The sequence below is a fragment of the Mus pahari genome, chromosome 7, assembly GCF_900095145.1.
Source record: "Mus pahari chromosome 7, PAHARI_EIJ_v1.1, whole genome shotgun sequence".
NCBI classification, from domain to species: domain Eukaryota; kingdom Metazoa; phylum Chordata; class Mammalia; order Rodentia; family Muridae; genus Mus; species Mus pahari.
This window is the reverse complement of record NC_034596.1, coordinates 80842415-80864434: the sequence shown is the minus strand read 5'-3', so window position 1 is coordinate 80864434 and position 22020 is coordinate 80842415. Positions and strand designations below refer to the sequence as shown.

Below are 22020 nucleotides of genomic sequence, written 5' to 3'. Positions count from 1 at the left end.
ACACGGGCCTTTCTCTAACTGTAGAGTGACCAGCTCCACCATTTAGAGAAAGCACCGGGCAAGAGGCACGGTTGGGGAGGTCACACTGAGCAGGTCTGTGGAGGAGTGCGAAGGAGATAATCTAGAGGTTGAAGAGGATTTGAAGAGACCAGCTTCTCAAACAGGGAGCAAAACATGGAGCAGACGGCTAAGTGGAATTCATAGAGTCTGGAAGAGCTCCCTGAAGCCAAGAAGGAAAACCAGGTGTCAAATCAAGAGAAAGTAGTTCGAAGGATGCTGATGGGGGAAGTGAGGGACGCTGCTTTCCAGGGCTGGGTTTTTTTTTTGTTGTTGTTTTTTTTGTTTGTTTGTTTTAGAAAATATTTATTTAGAAAACTATCCACCCCCTGCCCTCCTCCCTCTGTGCTGTGTGTCTTGGGCATCATTCACAACACTCCGGGGTTGTCTTGTCATTTTCCGGGTCCAGTATATTGGCTTGACTTCCCTGGGAGAGTCCAGTACATTGACTATACTTTCGTGGGAGGCCTTGAGTTCCTCTGACCACTTCAGTTCTTGTGTTCAATACTTGTCCGGGCCTCTGCCACTGGGCCTCTGGGTAGAGGTATGAGGGCAGCCCGGCCTCTGTTTGCATGCCCCTCCAAAGGATCACAGGAATAGCGTCGCCCAAGGCTTTGTTCTCTTCTTGTCCAGAAGCTCAGGGCTGGAAGCGTGGCGAGCTGATGTGAGGCTGGTGGAAGGCGTGGGCGCTGTATACCACCTCGGGGGGTGAGGGGGTGCCACTGGCCAGCACGGAGCACAGGGGCTCGTGGCTGCTCAGCACTGATGTGAAGTACTTGAGCTCCTCTGTGAGCTGTTTGATCTCTTTTCGAAGAGCTGCGTTCTGTTTCTCCAGGTCCTCGCTCTCCTGTAAAGAGACAATCGGCATGATGACTCGTGTCAGGGGAGCTGGGGAGGTTGGTGGTACATGATGGCAGGAAGGTGGTACACAGGGGGCTAAAGTTTTCCATCAGCACAGTCATGAAGAGGGCAACTGAGAATTCCTGTGCACATGAGGATGTGTGCACACATACACATAGATTTGTATGGGGGCACCTATAAAAGGATTTGGGTGTGTGTAAGTACCAGGTTGACCCGTGTGCAACTGCTGGTTGTTGTCTATTTTGACTAATAGGAATAGCAATTTCACATAATCTGTCTCTTCCTTGTCACTATAAGAAAACGCCAGAGGCTGGGTAGTTTATTTAGATCAGAGTTCTGAAGGTTTAAGGACATGGCGGCTGAGGGGTACATGGTGGGAAAATGGATGGGCAAGTGGGGAGCTTAGAAAAGGAGCTTGTGTACAAGAGAGAGGGGAGTGTCTTTAACAATCCACTTACAATACCCAGTCCCATCCCTCACAAGTGAGAGACAAGCTGGGCATGGTGGCACAGTCCTGTCATCCCAGCACGAAGCATGGGGAGGCAGGAGGATTGGGAGCTTGAGGCCAGCCCAGGCTAGAAAGGAAATACAGTGAGACAGACCCTTGTCACCCTGTCTCTAAATGGATGAGTATTCTCAAGGACTGGGAGATATGCCTAGTGAGCAGGAAGCAATGGAGCCCTAGGCGCAATCTCCAACACTGAAAAGGAAGAAAGGAAGGGAGGGAAGAGAGAAAGAAGAAAAACAGTAGAAGAGAAACTGAGAACGACATTAGTATTTCTTAGTGACATAATCCCCCTTGCGACCACCACCACCCCTCAACACTGTTGTTTCACTAGGGACGAAATACACATACAAGTTTGGTGGGGACAAACCTCAGAAAACCTTGCCGTGGTGTGTGTGTGTGTGTGTGTGTGTGTGTGTGCACTTCTGGGTTGAGTGTGGTAAGCTTATGCCAAGAGAGACTGGCAGTCAGGCCAGCCCAAGAGAGAGGAAAGCAGTTTGTGAAACACTGCCTGCCTCTTACTCCCCAACACACGCCAAGTGCCTCGTGTCTGCGTCTCCCTCATGTGCACTGCCTGCCTCGCTCAGGCTCTCGGGTGCTTACAGCCTTTCTGAATACTGAGGATCTACGATGGACTTGGCATTCTATTCTGCTCCCTCCTGCCCACAACTGTGGGTTTTGCAATCGTGTTCCAAGCCACCCGTAAACTGTGGACAATACCCAGAAGACACAATGAGCTTCCCTACGCCTGCAAATCTCTGATGAAGTTTATTAAACACAGGAAGCGATTATCAATAAATAATCACAGAATGGAACATTTATGAACATATACTATAGCTGGTGTAATTAAAAAAACCTATGAATTGTTTATGTCTGGAACTTTCCATTCAGTATCCTCAGACCACAGTTGACAGGGGCTAACTAAAACCATAGAGAGTGAAACCTCAAACAAGGAGTGTCTGTGTCAGTGCAGAGGCAACAGGCGCTTGGTCCAGAAATGTCTTCCAGGGACTGCGTCATTTACCAGTCACCACCGTGCTGGGACATAGTAGTTGCTGAGAAACAACAGCTTCTCCTCCAGACAATGGGGTTCCCGGACCTGAATAAACAGAACCCTGCTAAGTCTTGGGGCCTCCCCCAAATCCCCTGAGAGGCAACAGGTACTGGAGAGAGGCAAAGGAACCTCAATTCAGGTCAGGAGCTTGCAGGCAGCTCTTCTGCAGAGCTGGGATTTGGGAAGAATTTTGGACTCTGGAATCTGGACTTTTCTTTTCCATGTGTGTGCACACAGGTGTGGGTGCAGGTGCACACATGTGTGGCACGCACACGGAGGTCAGAAGAACACCTCCCACAGGCACCGTCCACATTTCATTTGAGAGAGGATGTCCCACAGGCTTATGGGGATCTGCCTCCAGTCTCAACATCGCCCACTTTCCAGCCACATACTCCCCCACCCCCACTTTGTTTGTTTGTTTGTTTTGTTTTGTTTTGTTTTGAGACAGGGTTTCTCTGTATAGCCCTGGCTGTCCTGGAACTCACTCTGTAGACCAGGCTGGCCTCGAACTCAGAAATCCGCCTGCCTCTGCCTCCCAAGTGCTGGGATTAAAGGCGTGCGCCACCACGCTCAGCACCCCCACTTTTTATATGGGTGCTTGAGAACACAATTCAGGTCCTCCGTTAGCACTTTACCAACCAAGCCAACACCTCAGTTCTGGAAATCTGAGCTTTTAACAGGTGTCTAGGTGGTTTTAACTACTGGGCAAGTCTAATAACCCTATTAAATATGATACAAATAATTAAAGCTTGCTTTAATTATTTAAGCATGTATCAAATGCCTGTTTAAGCGCCAAGTGAACTTAAATGTTTGTTGACTGACTGGCTGATAGCATCAATTGTTGGCATGAGAATGTTGACTCAAAAGTATAGTGGTTAGCAGATGTACGATAACTTGACATTTAAAATTAGCCCTAAATGATACAGCAGGAGTGAGCTGCAGGCGAAGGAGAGATGGGATTTATCAGCTATACTGCCAATCACGGAAACCCAGTACAACTTTTAAGTTGTGGAGGAGCAGAGGACCCTGACGTTGCTCATCAAGACGGCTTCCATTTCTTTTGAAGGTCAGATGGGAGGGCGCTCAGCCTCAGGGACACTGAATGCTCTCTGGGCTAATCAGGGCCCTTAGTTTGATGCAAAGGAAACCCCCATCTCGAGCGGGGTGAGGGAAGCCAAAAGCTGGATGCTCATTCCCTGGCTGCTGCTCCTGCAGGCTGCGGCCAGCTGGGCATTTCACCGGTTTTTGTTTTCTGGCACATCCCAGAGGGAGGTCAGCCTTTTACCAGGAAGTCAGTACCCCGTTACTGAAAGGTGGGCGAAATGAACCTGGTGGGGCGGCATGCTAAGACGGGAACTGGGGCCCTGAGTCCTGGCCCTTTCCTCGCCCCCTCTGAGAGTTTCCACTGGTTACACCATTTACTGTAAGTTCCGTGCTCCGAAGAGGCTGGGCAAACCCCAAGGCAGCAAGGAGGGACGGACTGGGTGGGCGGGCTCCGATCATCTCCCCGCCTAGAGGCAGGCCTAGTTTTCGGGAAGTCACTAGCGGGCTCTGCGGAGCTCCCGCCGGCCTTCTCCTGTCACCTCCTGGGCTTACAGATACCAAAGCCCACGCTGGGGTAGACCTGACTAACCACTGCCTGCTGCCTCTAACCATGAGGCAAAGTGTGTCTTTACCTCCTAAAGCCAGAAGGCTGCTTGCAAGAGGAATGTCTGTAAGCTCGGAGCCTCGCAGACACTGGCCACTCCCTAGAGAAAGAATGACTTGCAGGAGGAAGTGGCTGCTTTGGGCCCCATCCCTCTACGCTGTAGAGGGCAGCAGGGCCTCTGGAGAGGACTCATATAGCTAAAGGGACAGTTGGGGGGGGGCAGCTGTTTATCCACAAAGACAATGACTATACCCCTACCCAACTTCCCGGTGTGAGAAGGGACTGAACTCAGTGAAAGAGAGGGGTGAGGGGGTGTGTGAAGGACATTTCCTTCTATCAAGAGCATGCCTCCCTCCCGGGCTCCACCTTAGCCCTCTCTCTTCACCTTTCAGAATGTGGTTAGCCCCATCAGGGTTCTCACAAAGGCTGCTGCAGTCAGTGTAGCTGAGGAAACCAATTGAGACCTGGAGCAAAAACCATACTGCCTGGGTCCCTAAAAACAGGCTGGTGGCAGCAGCTATGAGAGATGCTGCGGACCCCCTCACACATGTCTCCTCAGAAGCACAAAAGCTTCGAACGCTGGATCCAAAGACCCATAGCCAGGAAGATCTGGGCTCCCGCTGGATTCTTCCCTTCTGCTTCTCCTGTATTGAGGGTCTGACTATAGGAGCAAGAAGTCCCCAGCCCCCTGTGCCCCCTGTGCCCTCCCAAGGGATAGCAGCACAACGTCACGCAATACCACGGGCTGAGTTGGCCACGTCCATGAAGCCACAGAATGGCCCACTTCCATCTGCCACCTTGGAAGAGCACTCCATAGAGAGTGTCATCTTTCAACACGAGCCAGCCCTGGCTCCATGACCGTGGTGATCCCTGGTGGTCTTGGCTGCGTGGCCCCAGGAGGATTCTCTTTTCCTATTGAATGCCCACTGCTTCGCCTGAAGACAACATGACTAGTCCAAAATGATCCTCAGCCTGACATTCCTCCAGGGAACACTAGCAATGTTGGTGACAGGTTCTAACTAACTAGATCTGGGTTAAGCTTGCCATGTGGTTGTTATAGGCTACACGGGACTTCCATTGGTCAGCTAATGCCAATGGCTACAGGAATGGGGGTGTCTCCAGTTTCCCCTTGAATTTTCCAATATTTCAGATTCCAAATTGGCTACCTAAACGTATTAGTAGACTAGCACCTGTAATCCCCTCCCCCAGCCTTTTGATGGTTTTTTTTGTGCATGTGCCTATGTGTGTGTCTGGCACCACAATTTAAATAGATGTGCATTTATGGAACACACATATTTTATTTTTTGAGGGTCTTTTTTTTTTAAGATTTTATTCATTTATTATATGGAAGTACACTGTAGCTGTCTTCAGATCTCATTATGGGTGGTTGTGAGCCACCATGTGGTTGCTGGGATTTGAACTCAGGACCTCTGGAAGAGCAGTCAGTGTTCTTAACTGCTGAGCCATCTCTCCAGCCCAAGAGTCTTAGTATGAAGCCTAGCTGGACTGGAACTGACTGTGCAGACCTGGCTGGTCATAAATAAGCTCTCAGAAATCAGTCTGCCTCTGCTTCCTGAGTGCTGGGATTAAAGGAATGTGCCCTATGACCCACCCTTTTATCATTTTATAACTATCATATTTAATCTTTGTAACATCACTGCATAACACCTCCCTTTTACAAAAGAGGGGAAACTGAGGCACAGAGAAGTTAAGCAACCCGTCAGGAGACCACACAGCTTATAGGCTGCAGCACAGACAGCCCCTTTGCCTCCTGCCTTGGAAGCCCATGAACTTGGATTGTCTCAGGCTCAGCTCACTGGCCAACCTCCCAGTTTCCCTCCCTCCCTCCCGCTAATCCAAATGCTAATGTTCCCAGCTTCCCCCTCCCTCACCTGTAGGGTCACCTGCTGCCACTTCTATCTATCAAGAGCTGGGGGTGGCTAAGGAGGAGGCGTCCTGAGGTGTGGGAACATTCTGGGAAATCCCCAATTGGAGGGGCTGCAGAGGAGGTCACTCAGAGCTCCTGAGTGATGGGGGAATCCCCAGGCTGGTCCCTCAGCCCCAGGCAGCTGAGCTGGAGAGAGACTGGGAGCAGCTGGCACTGCCTGGCTGGGGTCCAGCCTGAGCTCATCTGGGGGAGCTCAGCAGGGACTCCCCAGGCATATGCCATACAGCTCTGTTCTGCTCTCCTCACAGCCAGCTCTTGAGTGCTTTGACCTTCCTGCATTTTCTTAAAAAAATGTATTGTATTTTATGTGCATATCTGCATGTTGGTACACCACATGTGCCTGGTGACTGAGGAGGCGTGAAGAAGGCATTGGATCCCCTGGAACTGGAGTTATAGATGGTTGCGAATCACTGTGTGGGTGCTGGCTACATCTGAAAGAGCGGCCTGTGCCGAGCTATAGTTCCAGCCATTTTCCTGCATTTTCTAATAGCCATTTCCAGAGGATGAAATACCCTCTGTGGTTTTTCCTGCCCAAAGGAACATGCACACTATCGTTGGTATGGTGACCTTCCAACTCACATGGCATTTGGAGTTGGTGCCACCATGTGCCAGACATCAAGTGCATGTGGCAAGTGGAGCCCACAGTTCCAACGGAGAGGTGGGCTTGCTCCCCAGGAGAGGGAGGACCAGGCCTCTATCCGCCACCATTGCCTTTCATGATGGGGAGGAGTCACCACACATTGGGTTCTGGAACTGCCTTCATTCATCTCCTGGCCACCAGTAGCTGGTCAGACACACTAGTCATGCTCTTGTGGTCCTGTCAATAGTCACAGGATTGGAAGGATGTCACCTGGGCTTCATTTTTCCATGGGTCTACTAGAGGTTGGATCACTCATCGTCCTCCCCAAACACCCCACTGTTTTTTCAGCTAGAGAGACACAAATAACCAGCTTCCTTGTACCTGGGGCTGTGTGTGTGTGTGTGTGTATGTGTGTGTGTGTGACATAATTATGACTGGTGATATGTAGGTAGAGGCACAGGGACAGGGTTTCTCTTGTCTCTCCATGGTAGGGCTGCTGGGCAAGGACAAACCCATCCCCCTCCAACACAGACTGAGGCCTGGAGGGTCGGCAGCCATAGTGCAGCCTCCAGAGGAGAGCCGAGCGGATGATGGTGACAGAGACCTGCTCTTTCTATGTCTGAGCTTGGTATGTGAGAAAAAGAAAGCGAGGCCTGCTGCTGCCACTTCTCGATGGCCTATTTATGACTTGGAGCTGATGGAAATCCCGATGGATGGCTTGCTACCAAGGTACCACAGAAAGCCCAATATGGAAAAACAGAGAGTGGAGGCTTGAAGTGTGTGTCAGCCACGAGGAGCTGGGACCGAGGACCTGGAGGTAGACATGCATAGCTACAGGGACTCCTTCCCCATTGGGCTGCATGTCCCTGAGGACTTCTGCCTGTGGCTCCTCATTCATTTCTAATGCCTCAGGCTGCCTGTGGCCCAGAGTCTCTGCCATTGGTCACTCTCCACAGAAGGTCTCCCTGCATCCCTGCCCCATCCCTGTCCCGAGGTCACTTTCAACTTAGCCTTCTTTTTTTTTTTTTTTTTTTTTGACAACACACTTTTCAAGCTGTGTGATTACCAAGCACACATGCAGGCTCCACACTGTCTAGACTCCACCCACTGTCTCTTAGAGGCCCCAATTTCATTGTTTCAAATGGGGTATAGGCATCAAGACTTTAAAAATACTTCCCTGGTGAGCCCAGTGCTTAGCCAGATTGAGAATCATATTCACTGCAGATTCTTAAAAGGAGTATAATAGCAGAGCTAATCACTATTAAATTTATTCCATGTTTTATCTCATTAAATATATTTTTCTCTTTTTCTTTCTTTCTTTGTTTTGTTTTTCTCTCTATAGCCTTGGCTGTCCTGGAACTCACTCGGAATGCTGGGATTAAAGGCATGCACCACCACCCAGCTATGTTAAGTATATATTTTCACAGGTAGCATAAAACAAATAGTCTTAGGAGTTGAATGAAAAATTTTCTAGAATACTTTGACATTTAAAGATGATAGTTTATTGGTGAAAACAGAGTTCAGAACAGCTCTTATAGTATTAAACTTATTAATTGTTATTACGTGTGTGTATGATGTGTGTGTGTGTGAGGGCAGACGCGAATGAGTGGCAGGCCTTTGGTCAAAGGTCACCTTCCCAGAGTCAGTTCTGTGAGTTCAAAGGATGAAACTTAGGTCAGCAGGCTGTGCTACAAGTGCATTCACCCCATGAGCATTTCCTGGGTCCCAGCACACCTGGTTCTTGGAATGGAAAGGCAAGAGGTGGGGAACCTGTGTGAACTCACCAGTTAAAACTCGCTCATACTAGGTGGGATGGAAAGGCACGAGGTGGGGACCTGTGTGAACTTGCCAAGTAAAACTCGCTCACACTTGGTCCCTTTGGCTTGGTGAACTCCTTCAGGGCAGAGAAGGAAGCTGCCGTGGTCTACATGGTCCTCAGTGATGCGCCAGTGACAGCACAAAGTAAATGCTCAGCAAAATCATGTTACTTGCTTGCTAGCTTGGAATGTGACAAATGCTTGTGACTGTGTCTATTTAGACCTGTGACATCTGCGAGGCTAGCGGTGAGGGTTTAACCCAGCATTCCAGCTGCTTTGTAACTCGGGGCTGTCACAAAAGAATCTAAGAGGTTCCTTTTTCAAAGGGCCCAGCCATCTAGAGACTTTGAATGTAATTTCCCTCCTTTGTACTTGACTTTCCCCGATCAGACCAACCCAAAGAGGCTGGAGCAGGTCCCTGGAAGAGCCTTGGAAGGGTTGATCATAGAGTTCTCATGGACCCACAGACAGAAGGGCACAGTTCTTTCTCACAAGTGACAAGACAGCAGGTTGATTTGTGTGCCAAGGCTGACTTTTGCATGAGCAGACAAACCAATGTCCCAGCTGGAGCTCAGCTTTTCCCCCAGTGGAGATAAAAAGTCTTACTTCCCCTCTAATTCAAGGCTTAGGAGGCTCAGGCCTCATGCTGCGTAGGAGGTCTAGGCCGGGTGGGAAGGGGTGGGAGCGGCTTGGGATGGTAGGGCGGTGGGTAGAGGATGTCCTGATTAATGGCAAGCTGTCAAACTGTCTTGTTCATATTTATACCACAGACTAGTGCTCTCATCAGCCTTGACCAGAAAGAAGCATTTGTCTGCTATGGTCAACAGTTAATGAGAAAGCTCTCATCTGAATGTGATTGGCCAATAAACTCACTGCAGCTGACGTTACTTGACATGATCAGTGAACAATACAATGGGCAGTGTTAATTGAACTCAGTGGATTCAGACACACACCACACACACATACACATGCACATACACACACATGCACATACACACACATACACATATACCCATACACACACATAGACACACATACACATATACCCATACACACACATAGACACACATACACATACACAGACACACACACACAGGTATCAGTATCAGAGGATCAGGGAGAAGGGAATGTATTGGTGAGAGTGGGGACAGAGAGTGATCAATATGTACTGCTTATATGTATGAAATTGTCAAGAATTCATAAAAGCTGGTCTACCTAAAAGTCTTAAGTTGAGAGCAATCTCCAGCCAGGATCACAATGATCTTTGTGTGCTCCAACTTCCCACCTTCTATCCTTGTACTACATATCTGGTTTATCCCTGTCATCCCGAATCTGCTTCATATTTTGTTTCTGATGCTTCATGTTGTGTTTGACCCCAAGTCTCTGCCATAGGCCCCAGGTCTTCCCAGCCTCCTCTGTGGTTTGCGCTTCATCCTCAATGTCAAAGCAGTTTTCATGATGTGTAGCTAGTGAGATCCTGAATTTGGTTTCCAGACCTACAGTTGAATGTAAAGCCCATGAGACCAATGGCTTAGGCTTCTGCGCTGGGCACACATGCAGGAGGCTGGCAAATACTTCCAGGGCAGATATGGACTGCTGCGATCTTCAGAGCTGAGAGGCTGTTCAACCCTCACGGCCTGCTGGAGCTCCCAGCTAACCCATGAACGTGAGACACGGCCATGTGTCACTTGAGCCCTTCCAGTTGCTGGGAATGGCCTTTTGGTCCTAAGAGATTTGGCTCTCTGCTTGGCTTTGAACTTTATCGTTTCCTTTGCACTTGTGAGTGATCCAGCTCACTGTCCTTGGTTCTCCCAAGCTTTCTGGGGATGGCTCAAGTTCATCTGCTGTCCTGGTATGATATTTGCTAGGACTCCTTTTTCATTCCCCAAAGAGCTCCAGTTTAGAGGATAAATTATAATTTCCTACCAAAACCTGACAGCGATACTTCTCCCTCAGTTTCCTTTAGCGTTCTCAACGTTGGCCATCTTCTTTAAATACACACACACATGTATATATGTGTGTATATATGTGTGTATACATATATATACACACATATATACACATACACACAGTATAACTATATTAAAGATTAATTAATTTGAGATAGGGTCTCACTATGAACCCCTGATGGCCTGGAACTTGCTATATAAACCAGGCTGGCCTCAGAGTCAGAACCATCTGCCTCTGCCTCCAGTGTGCTGGGATTAAAGGGGAGTACCACCTTGCCTAGTCTTCGAGAGCTTTTAAGATGTAAGGCACCCCTAATGCCAGCTCCTAACACCTGTTTGCATCGCTACTTACTTGCACCCTGTCTTTTAAAACAATGTGGGCACTTCTTTCTGTAGAAGCTCAACCCTAGTGAAAAGATAATTTATCTTTTGCCTTTTTAATAACTTTGTGATGGCTACACTGTCACAAGTACTGTATTTCATGGCCACTTCATCAAGTGCACCATCAGGAATTTACTTGAAATGGCTGCCTGGTATGGGACATTCTGATGGCTGTCAAAACATCCCTGTTGTAAATAGCACTGGAAATGACACCTTGATTCATCCAAACTGTGTTCTGGCTTTGTTCTCTTCTCTCCTGGGATGAATTTCTCAGAGATTAGGGGGGCAAAGTGCATTGACCCCCCCCCCCCAAGTTTTAAGTAAGAATTGTTACAAGGGTCGTGTGAGACAGTATAACCAACAGTGAGTGCCTGCCCTAAGATGACTACAGCTCCTGAGATGTAACATTACTGGACCTGAGGCCAACCAGAGCAGGCACAGGGAAGCACTAGGTGCCAGGTTTTCTAACAGAAGTAATCATGCCAACTAGTTTTGTGAAGATTTCTTAATGTCATCTCACTGGTGCAAGCTGTCATTTTCTAATGAAGCAAAAAAAATCTTTAAAAAAAAAAAAAGAACCTAATTCTATTCAGGGGATATTTGGCAAGTTCTGGATGTCATAACTGGAGGGGGACGGGTCTAGTGGCATCTACTGGGTAGAGTTTTACATTTTTCAGTGCACAAAATAACCATATGGTAATTATCAGAATTATTAGGAGACCTGGGGGTGTGGGCCTATAATCCCAAGCTGCTTTGGAAGCTGAGGCAGCAATATTGAAAGTTCAATGTTTGCCTGGGCTAAGCAGTGAGTTCAAGGCCAGCCTGGGTAGCTTTGTGACACCTTGTCTCGAAATTTTAAATGTAGAAGGAGCGGGGAAAGAGGGGTTATAGTTCAGCGGTAGAGTGTTTGCCTGGCATGCATAAAGTCCTTAATACCAAGGGAAAAGTAAAATGGGACTCAGACTGTCAATCACCTGAGGTTGAGAAACCCTGTCTCAATGTGTACTGTTTTTGTCATCAGAATAGAAAATTAGGTTATTTTCATTTGGGTAGGAAAAATGTGTGTAAGCTTTCTGTGTAGTTTCTGCCCACTTAGTGATGAATGTCTTGATGTTTTTCTTTCAAAGGATGTTTTTCTTTCTTAGTATACATATTAAATCATTATGTATTTAATTTAATGACAATATATTCTTCAAAAATATCATTAGCCTTTTGGGGTCCTGCCTTTATATCTTCTAATTAATGGGGGGGGGCTTTAATCTAGGCCTAGGCTAGTGAGATGGCTCAATGGTTAAGAGCACTGGCTGCTCTTACGGAGGACCTGAGTTTAGTCCTCAGCACCCATGTGGCAGCTCACAATGGTCTGTAACTCCAAATCCAGAAGCCCTGCCATCTTTGTAACAGCACGCAGGCAGAACACCAATCAATGCACATATAGATAAATAATTCTTTAAACTCTAGGCTTTGTCCACTGTAACTCCTTTTATGGTCTCTCGCTGTATGGTGAAATGTTTCGGAAGTAATGAGAGTCTTGTGTAAGCACCCTAACCATCAATCTACTTCTTGGCTAACACTTTGCAAAATGATAGACAAGAACAACAAACAAAACAAACAAAACCCCAAACAAAAACAAAACTAAGAATGTCACAAAACAGATGCAGGCTGGTAGGGAGGCAAGAACTTGGGGTCTTTTTGTGTCCCCAAGAAAGACATGGATTTCCTCATTGGTAATATGACAGGTTGGCTTAAAGTCCCCGAGTTTCCGTTTTTTAATGCTTTGATCCTATGAACAAGACAGTGTGACCACAATTATTGGCATTTCCTCTGCAAGCCATTATGTGGCCTCTGGTGAGGCTGTGGAAAGACAAGCAGAAAGGAACCTTTATCCTGTGGACCTGTTCACTGCTGTGGGAAGCAGGAGCCATGCGTGGTGCCGCTGAGGAGAGCCTCCTGACACCTGTTGAATGGGGTAGCTGTTGAGTTGTGACCTGGTACCAACAATCCAGTTCAGCCAGACATTCCTCAAGTCTGGGTCCCTCCTGCCCTAAGGGACCAACCCATCATCCTTGGATAAGCAGTTGAGGTGGTAAATTGCCTTGGTGTGTTCTTCCTCAACTAAAATGGCTGATTTGTAAAGACTCTGCGACTATTTCTGATTGTTTAAACAGCACATATTTGTCACAATAACACTGCAAAGAGCACCAGGAGGAAGGCAAGCTACCCAAAGCCAGGCACTCAGAAGTAACCACCATTGGTATTTTGGAGGCTATGTTTCCATCCCCAAAGCCCTCAGGCTTCACATAGCAGATGGCGCTCTGCACACTCCCCCTGGCTTGTTTTACTCAATTCAGCCTCGCAGACATCTTTCTGTCTATACACAAAGATCTCCATGGTCACTTCTAGTGCCAGCCTCAATTTCTGTTGTGTAAGTAGATCACAGTCTGTTCAGTATCCTGTTAACCATCTGTCTAATTTTATGACATCCATAAAGTGTTTGCTGTTCAGATTTCCATGTTTCTAGCATCTTCATCTATCGACTTTGCCTTACACTGTTATAATCAGGACTGTGTCCAAAAGTTATTCTTGTGTACAATATTAAAATGGAACAATCTTCTAAAAACTAGTGTATAAATATTATATATACATATGTATCACATATTTATATAGAGAAAGATCTATATATACCCACGCACATACAGCTAGAGAGAGAGAGAGAGAGAGAGAGAGAGAGAGAGAGAGAGAGAGAGAGATACAGAGAGATAAAGATAGACACCTTTACTTTCTTGACCAAGCCTAATGATAAGCAGGGAAAAATAAGAATTTCAGAGTGCATTGCTTAAATAGAAGCAAAACAAGATAAAACAAAACAAAACCTTAGCAAGAGATACAAGGAAGGTACAGACAGATGTTAACGAAGGAGGGCTCTGAAGTTCAAGCTGTCTAACCTTCGGCAGATTAATTAATGCAAAGAATTTTTTTTTTTCCAGATCAAGTGCAACCCCACTGGTAGGACACTTAATGCACTTAACCTGACCATGGCCAAGTGTTCAATGACCATATTTTAAAGAGAAATTCAGAGTGATAGAGATGCCAGGGAGGCGTCTGATTCACTGGCTCTGTACTAATCATTTGAAATGTGAAACTAGCCAAAATGTCCCTTTGTATTTTATTATTTTACAGATCTATGAATTTGTTATGTTAATAAACCTCAGGATGGGGTCTCCTAGAGACAAAGAACGAGAAATGTTGGAGGACCCTCACAGCCTGGTTTCCCTGCCACCTCAGCAGGCCAAGAGCAATGGCCTTGCTGAGAACTTGCTCCCAATGGCCCTGGGAGCTAACATCTTTGGGAATTTCTCAATTATTTAATTTCCTCCAACTGTCCTCATTTTTCACAGCATCAGCTCAGTCTGCACGATTTTTCTGTTTTATGTGATATTACACATCACAGACATCGCCTGTTCTGAACTGTGGTGAGATTACTTCAGGAGCCCACAGCAGCCATCTCCTGCCTCATCTCCACAGAAAGGAGCACCACGTACTCCAGTTCCAGATCCGGCACAGGAGCCCAAGCTACCTGGAGACCAGACACCACTCACCACTCGCCAACAGCACACTCCGGGAGACTCTGTTGTCCAACCCCCATCTCCTCTGCTTGGAGCCCCTCTCCAGAGCAATGCTTTTAAACTGATCTCAGTTCTCCCCCACCCACCCCCACCCCTGCCGCCAGGACACTGACTCAAAGTCACCCTATGCTGGAAGATTCTAGAGGGCTCCCACTCTCAACTGGCTGACTGGCCACAGGAAAACGACTTGCCATTCCTTAGAGTGTTCCATCTAGTGCCACGGAGCTTAGAGTCACTCAAATCTTAGCTACTCCTAACTGACATAAAAAAAAGGTTTAAAAATGCAAATGACACCCCTCCTGTCTTTCAACTTCAGTGTGACTTTTTGAAAATGATATCAATAAGTTTGGGTGATCCATTTGAAACTTGCCTGTATACTTATGCTCAGACAGATTAAAAGGTGTGGCTTGGAGCAAACTAGATACTATACGTGTACTTTTCTTATTTAGGAGTCTGGGAACTGGGGACCGGTAAGATGGCTCAGTGGGTGCAGGTGCTTGCTGCCAAGTCTTATGACTTCAGTTCGATGCCTGGATCTGGCACAGTGGAGGGAAGAGAACTAACTCATCCACACATGCATACACTCCCCCACAATAAACAAACAATAAATAAACAATTGCAATATAGAAAGCTTTAAAGAGGAACTGGACAGATGGCTCAGTGATTAAGGGCATCTACTGCTCTTGCAGAGGGCCAAAGTTCAGTTTCTAGTACCTATGGCCATGAGATCAATACCCCCTTCTGTCTTTTATGGGCACCTGCACTCATGTACACATACCCCGCCTCCCATAACTTAGAGAAACTGCTTTAGAAAAGGAAGCAAGAGCCGGGCAGTGGTGGTGCACGCCTTTGATCCCAGCACTTGGGAGGCAGAGGCAGAGGCAGGCAGATTTCTGAGTTGGAGGCCAGCCTGGTCTACAGAGTGAGTTCCAGGACAGTCAGGGCTACAGAGAAACAATGTCTTGGAAAAAAACAAAAATAGAGAGAAAGAAAGAAAGAAAGAAAGAAAGAAAGAAAGAAAGAAAGAAAGAAAGAAAGAAAGAAAGAAAGAAAGAAAGAAAAAGAAAGAAAGACTTCATTCTTTTTTCGAGATGGGCATCTTACTATGTAGAACAGGATGGTCTTGAGCTCAGAGATCCACCTGCCTCTGTCTCCCAAGTGCTAGGATTGAAGGCCTGTGACACCACTCCCAGTCAAATTTTTATTTTTTGATGCATGTATAAATCATATTTGTATATCAATTTTCTTTTATTATTTTCTATCTTATTTGAAAAAATTTCATGCCAAGATACATTTTCAAATCTCATATTTTCCCCCAAGATTTCTTTAGTTTCCTTTAAAAATATTTAAACTGTCTGTTCATTGCACAAGAAATGAAGGACCTGACCTTTTGTCTCTTCAAGTGACTTGCCAGGTGTCCCAACTCTATTTATTGGATAATTGGACCTCTCTGACTAGGTTGAAATGCCATCCTTATTATCTTATGTTTACATACATGTCTTGGAAATCATCACCTATATCTCATAATCGTAACAGAATCACAAATGCATTATGTGCAGTTAGTCAAAGCTGGGGACATTGTAACACAGTTGTCCCAGGAGGCTCCTCCCCACCTCTGTCATTTAAAAAGTAATCAGCGCGCCATGCATGATGACAAGACAGGTATTCAAAATGCTTCTTGGTAAGTTTCCCATGCTCTCACAGAAGGAGTTAGGCAGCAGAGACCAGGGGGCTGAGTTTACAGGAAGGCAGCCTGCAGCTAGAGACAGGGGGGCTCTTCTCCTGTGTCAAGAGGGAAGCAGCACTCTGCTATTAGAGGTGCCTGGGCGTGCACTGGGGACCTTCTGCCGGGAGTGAGTGCGGCAGGGGATTCTCAGGCATCAAATGTGTCTGTCCTTTACAGATGTTAAGAAGTCTCTCAGCACTGAGAGGATGTGGAGAAAAAGTACACACACACACACACACACACACACACGCATGTGCATGTATCTCATACACACACACACACTCACACATGCATGGTACACACATACATACTCACACGATACACACACAATACACACGGCACACAATACATGCATGTAATATGTACATATATACATACTGAGAAATACATGTACATTTATATATAAAATTATGCAATGTACATATGTGTGCCTGCTCAGTCTCAGTTTTCACGCCTCTTACACTATTACTATAACTTCGATTGCACAGAATCTTTTGAGTATTTACTGTATGCCAGGCACCATACTGAGCCTTTCGCCCACACTGTCTCTATAAGCAGCTCCTGTCATTTCCCATTCTATAGATAGGGCCCCAAGGCTAAGGACCATGAAGAATGTACAAGGTCCAGACCCACAGACAGCAAATGGCAGAGCAGAGGTTCAAGTCTGGCCTCCCTGCCACAGAGAGACTGAGCTCAGCTTCCTTCTTTTAACATTACAAACTTACAAAGCTTACAGGAGTTTGCCCATCCAGGACATTGTCTACTGGCACAAACAAAACGGAGTTTATTGTAAGTGTGGCTTTCTTGCTCTATGGAATATTAACTAAGAACCAGACTCAGATAGAAAAAGTCCGTTTAAGATAGTGTGAGATTTTAAGCCCCCTGGAAATCACGACGGGTTCGAGTACCGGGGCAGACACTGCACTCAGACTGTTGGTCTGTTTCTGCCATGTGCTGTTTCTTCTTTTTCTTGTTAGTCTGACACATATTTGCCAACTGAAAATCATGTTAGCTCGTGCTGGAGAATATATTAAGAGCCTATCAAACAGAACAGAAGCACAGGCAGAGTGGCTAGGGCAGACTGCTCTCAAGTGTCCTTAGGCTGAAAGAAGTGGAGTCATCCTCCCCTTTGTTTTCTAAAACTACTGTGTTACTTATTCCTTTGTTGTATGTGTATGTGCATGTGGTATGTACATGTGTTTTTCTTGTATGTGGGCATGCATGTATGAGGCCCAGAGTTGACGCCAGTATCTTCCCCGATCACTTTCCAACTTCTGTATTGAGAATCGAGGCAGAGTTTTTTGCTGAACCTAAAACTAGTCTGGCTAGCCAAAGTACTCTAAGATTCCCCATCTCCACCTCCCGTGAGATGGAATTACACTGTCAGGGTGCAGGCTGCCATGTCCATTAAGCTTTTCAGCTTTTTTTCTTTTCCCTTTTGACACAGGGGCTCTCTATGTAGACCTGGCTATCTTAGAGCTCACTATGTAGACTATGCTGGCCTCAAATTCATAGACGCACCTGCTTCTGCCTTTTGCCCATTTGACTGTTATGTGGGTTCTGGGGACTCTGACCCTCATGCTTGAATGGCAAGCATTTTACCCCCCCTGAGCCATTTCCCCAGCCCCAGATTATTTATCCCTGATTAAGATTAAAGCAGCCCTTTGTCATGCTAAACATTGGATCATTATCAGCTTATTTGGTTTTGGCGCCTATTGCACTTTTAGCATCGAAGGAAATTTCTAGAATATTAGCAGTTTGGAAATGTTTCAGGAGGAAGGGCAGGAAGAAGGATGCAGAGGGAATGGTTGAGCAGTGAAAGGGGCAGACTGTGAAGAGGAAAGGTATGAAGGGTGGGAGTGTTGTACCCAGTCAGGACTCAGGGTCGCTGGTCCAGGCCACGGGTCTCCCAAGTGAGGCTGCATCTCATCCCCTCCCTGCCAGACCAGGATGGTGATTGTCCCAAGTAAGTGCTTTGAAATTTTGTCTTTAGCAGCCCCCAGAGAGACTGTTAACAATGGAAATCTCAACACAGAACTTTCTCAATGCTCAGGGAAAAAAGATAAGGGCAGCATCATGGACCTCCTTCTCCCAAAGGCAAGTGTGCTTGGATGGCAGACCACTGCCTTCCAGAGGGATGGGATGTGCAGCCCCGAAAGACTGGGTTCCCCGAAGCACTTAACATCCAACTTCCTCTCAGCATCAGTGAGCTCACAGTGGCTCAGGACGGACACCCTCTGCTGTCCCTTTCCACACAGGTGGCTCTGCCTCCCATGAAGCCTTGAGGCTGTCAACATCCCACACATCCACCCTTGCACTCTCCTGGGCCAGAAAGGTTCAGTCTCTGGTGCTGTTCTCTGCTACTGAATGTTTTCATACAAGCATGGGAGAGCAGAGCCTCCCCCCCCCCACCTGACCCCTGCAGTGCTTGCCCTCTATTTACTCCCCCCAAATACTTAGCTCCACCACAGCAGACTCATCAGAGCTGGGCCCCACAGTCCCACTGGTGTGGGACGCAGAGCCTGAGGGCAGGAGCATGGTAGGAAGTGTGGGTACTCACCAGATGAAGGGTGTCGGCTTTCTGTGTCTGTCTCTGTCGGCTCTTCTGGGCAGCGATGCGATTCTTCTCTCTCCTCTGAACTTTCCTCACATCATCGGAAGAGTCCTAGGAAGCAGGGAGATCAAGGGTAGATCCGATCATTCCTCTTAGTCAAAATAGGACATTGTGACATTGATTTCCTCCCTCCCTCCCTCCTTCCTTCCCAGTCCTCAGTTCTTTCTGTACTGTCCATCCCCTTATTTACAAAAGGCCTGTACCCAAAGACATTTTCTTCAGCATTCCCTGCTACCCACCCTTGGGTCTCCTGTGGTCTTCTTATGATCAAAAGCGACTCAAAAGTGAAGAGAAATTGAAGCCTCAGAAGGGCTACTTTGGGAAACACCAGTTAAGACCCCATCACTTCTGCTCTCTCCAGAGCTGTTCTAGCCTCACTCTGTGTGTGTGTGTGTGTGTGTGTGTGTGTGTGTGTATGTGTACATGTGTGTATACATATGTATGCATGTGAGGTGTGTGCGTGTATGTGCATGTATATATGTGCATGTGTGTGTGTGTGTGTGTGTGTGTGCACGCTAGAACCTTCTTGATGTTCCTTTTGCTGTTTTCCTTGAGAACTCCACTGAGCTTCAACCACTTGCCAACTTCTGTCTAAGCGCTTCCGGAGATGCTATGCTCCAACTCCCCAGCTCTCTGAGCAGGCACAGTCTTTTCTATTTTACACAGTATGAGGCTGAGGTTCTCCACCCTGATCCCTGAGCTCATGGCCATCCAGGGGTATGACATCTTCTGGCGCTGATGCTAAATCCTTTCTGAGAATTCCCTTTTGACTGTTACTTTCATTGTGTTGCACCCTTAGGCAGAGGGCGCCGCCCAGGTCTCTCTTTCTTCGGTCCATCATTGTGCAGGCATCTTGAGACCTTCCTAGTCCTGAACATGATACCTGCTATAAATGAGGTACCCCCCCCCCATCAACTTATGAAGTGCAGGTCGCCTGCTTTAGTGAGCCACTGACGGGGGCTTTGGATGACAGTGCTCTCTAAGTATCTCTTATAGAAGATCAGGAAAGAGAAGCCCTTCTGCAACCCCCACCCTGTCCCCTACCTCCACTGGCCCGAGAGGCTAAGACCCTCGGGTCAGGCTCTGATTCTCTTCTCTCTTTACTCAAACTTTCCAGGTCGTTCTAGCAAGCAGACATTGGGTTAGCGAGGGCAAGGATGGACTCTTCCTTTAATGTGCCAAGGGACTAGGTTGCCATGGAAGCTGTGAGTAATTTCCTTCTTAAGAAGACTGGGGTACCCATCTTCCAGGCAGTTTGAGTTGCTCTGATACCATTGTGAGCAAGGAACTATCTCCCTCTTGAGGTCTTCACCAGTATGGCTTTTGGTGAGGGGCTCGTGACAGATGTGAGAGTCGGTGGTCAGGTAGTTTATGTTTATTTTGTTTGTAGCGTTTTGCAGTCCCCTGGATGTGTGTGAGGCAAACACTCTACCTCTGAGCTATAGCCCCTCCCAATCTGCATGCTAAGGAAAGAATGGGTCTATGTTGGATGAGGAGGCGAAATGTCTAGAGCAAGGGGCATCAGGAAGGTGGTAGAGAGACCCAGAAACCCCAAAGTGAGAAGGGCATCCCAGCAGAGGCAGCTCTCAGTCTGAGACATCTCGGCTTGGTATCAATCAAGAGTCTAAGAGTCTCAGAATCTTTCCCTCCATCCCTGGCTTTTCAGGAATGATATTAGCTATTAGTGAATGTCTCCAACACGTCTCCTGGACCATGGCCTTCGTTCTTCTGTCTGGAAGCCACAGGGACAAAAAGATACAGGTGTGGCTTTAGCTTCCCTTCCCACGGACTGCTGTAGTTACCGAGGCAGTCCGCAGGCAGATCTCGCCACTCTCCTCCTGTCTACCCTGCTTTGGTTTGCTATATTTCTCTTCCCTGACCTCGGTACTGTCTTGCCACTTGCTTGGCTTTTCCTGGAAAGCCACAACTCTAGGATTTGGGTGGAGCCCGCGGCAGCGATCTACTGGAACATTCCTCTGCTTATGGTTGACCATACTTCTAAGCTCTGCGATATTCACCCTGCCCCCAGCTTCCTAGAAAGTTTCACGGTGGGAACCTAAGTGACAGAGAGGAGGGGTACCGCTTGGAAAGGGAGGCTTTTGTGGCGGGATATAAAGGCTTCACCCCTTGGACCTCTGTATAGCAAACACCAAACGTCCAGAGTCTGCTAGAGAGCTCCTGCCACAAGCTACTTCCTTCCCCCGCCAGAGCTCCCTGGGCAGGACAAGGGAGCCTGCTCCTCTTCTATCACCCCAGGGAAATCAGAAGGCAGGGCATGCGGGGTGGGGAAATCGAAGAGGGTACCTGTTTGCCAGGGGGAGGAGAGCGGCTGAAGCTGGAGTCACTGCTGTCGGAGCTGTGAGGCATGGTTCTAATCTTCCGGGCTCTACCACACCGTCCCAGATGCCTCTGGGCGATCTTCTCACTAGCGGGCTCCCCTTCTTGACTGCTAGGGGGCCACCAGCACACCACCTTCCACAGGTGCCTCCCCTGCTTGCCCAACAGCAACCTCCGACAGACCCCTGCGTCCTCCTCTCTCTCGGGTGCAGAGGGACTGCTCCCCACAGGGACATCTCGCTTGCTTTGGGGCTTGCGCACAGGCCCTCACTTGTGGTTTCTGGTAATTCAAGCTGGAAGTCACATGGGCGGAAACGTCAACAAGCTAGAAGGTAGTTAGAGAGAAAATACACATCTGGGAAAAGACCACAGAATTAGGTGAAAGAAAAAAAAAATACACAAACCCCCAGTATCTTCCGGCAGTTTGAAAGGCAGAGCGAGAGCTCTTCAATTGATGAAGATAAAGGAGAAAAACAGCCGCGCAGGGAAAATCCCCAGCCAGAATTAGCAAGTTCTGTGCTGTCAACATGGCAGAGAGCAGCAGGAAAGAGCCTCCAGGTCACAGGCTTTGATTTTTAAACCTAAATACAGCGACAAGCCTGGGGACCCTTTCTGGGTTTCACCCCAAAGCAGCTGCCCACTCTGTTTTACACGATGGATCTTCCTCCTTCACCTATAGGACAGTTCAGTGGTCTGGAGACAAAAAGAAAGGAGGGCACTGCCTTTTACAGATGACCAAGCAAGAAGTTGGGGCTAGCTGAGAGTCTTGGGGGACTCTCGAATCGACACTAAAGAAGTTTACTATCTATCCCCTGTCCTCTTAGCAAGACACTTCCATTCTCCCTAGAGAATGGAAGGACTCTGTGGAGGGACTTCTTCAGGAGTTCAAGGTTGACCCTGAGTCTTCAGGAGTCAAT

The 22020-nt window shown here is 47.5% G+C and overlaps 1 protein-coding gene across 1 annotated transcript; it reads right to left on the bottom strand.

Moving 5' to 3' along the window:
- Positions 1-355: 355 nt before the first annotated feature.
- Batf (basic leucine zipper ATF-like transcription factor) lies at positions 356-21361 on the bottom strand. Its single transcript, XM_021202496.1, has 3 exons — positions 21071-21361; positions 18713-18817; positions 356-904 (listed from the first exon to the last, which is right to left on the bottom strand). The coding sequence occupies exons 1-3, from the start codon at positions 21131-21133 to the stop codon at positions 695-697; spliced, it is 378 nt and encodes a 125-aa protein (XP_021058155.1). The 5' UTR covers positions 21134-21361; the 3' UTR covers positions 356-694.
- Positions 21362-22020: the final 659 nt, after the last annotated feature.

Excerpts from the sequence above, each read along its gene's own strand:
- Batf (XM_021202496.1), bottom strand. The coding sequence starts at position 21,133 with ATGCCTCACAGCTCCGACAGCAGTGACTCCAGCTTCAGCCGCTCTCCT. Across the intron at positions 18,818-21,070 it reads CTCCTCCCCCTGGCAAACAG|GACTCTTCCGATGATGTGAG; the intron begins GTACCCTCTTCG and ends CCTGCTTCCTAG. Across the intron at positions 905-18,712 it reads AAGCCGACACCCTTCATCTG|GAGAGCGAGGACCTGGAGAA; the intron begins GTGAGTACCCAC and ends GTCTCTTTACAG.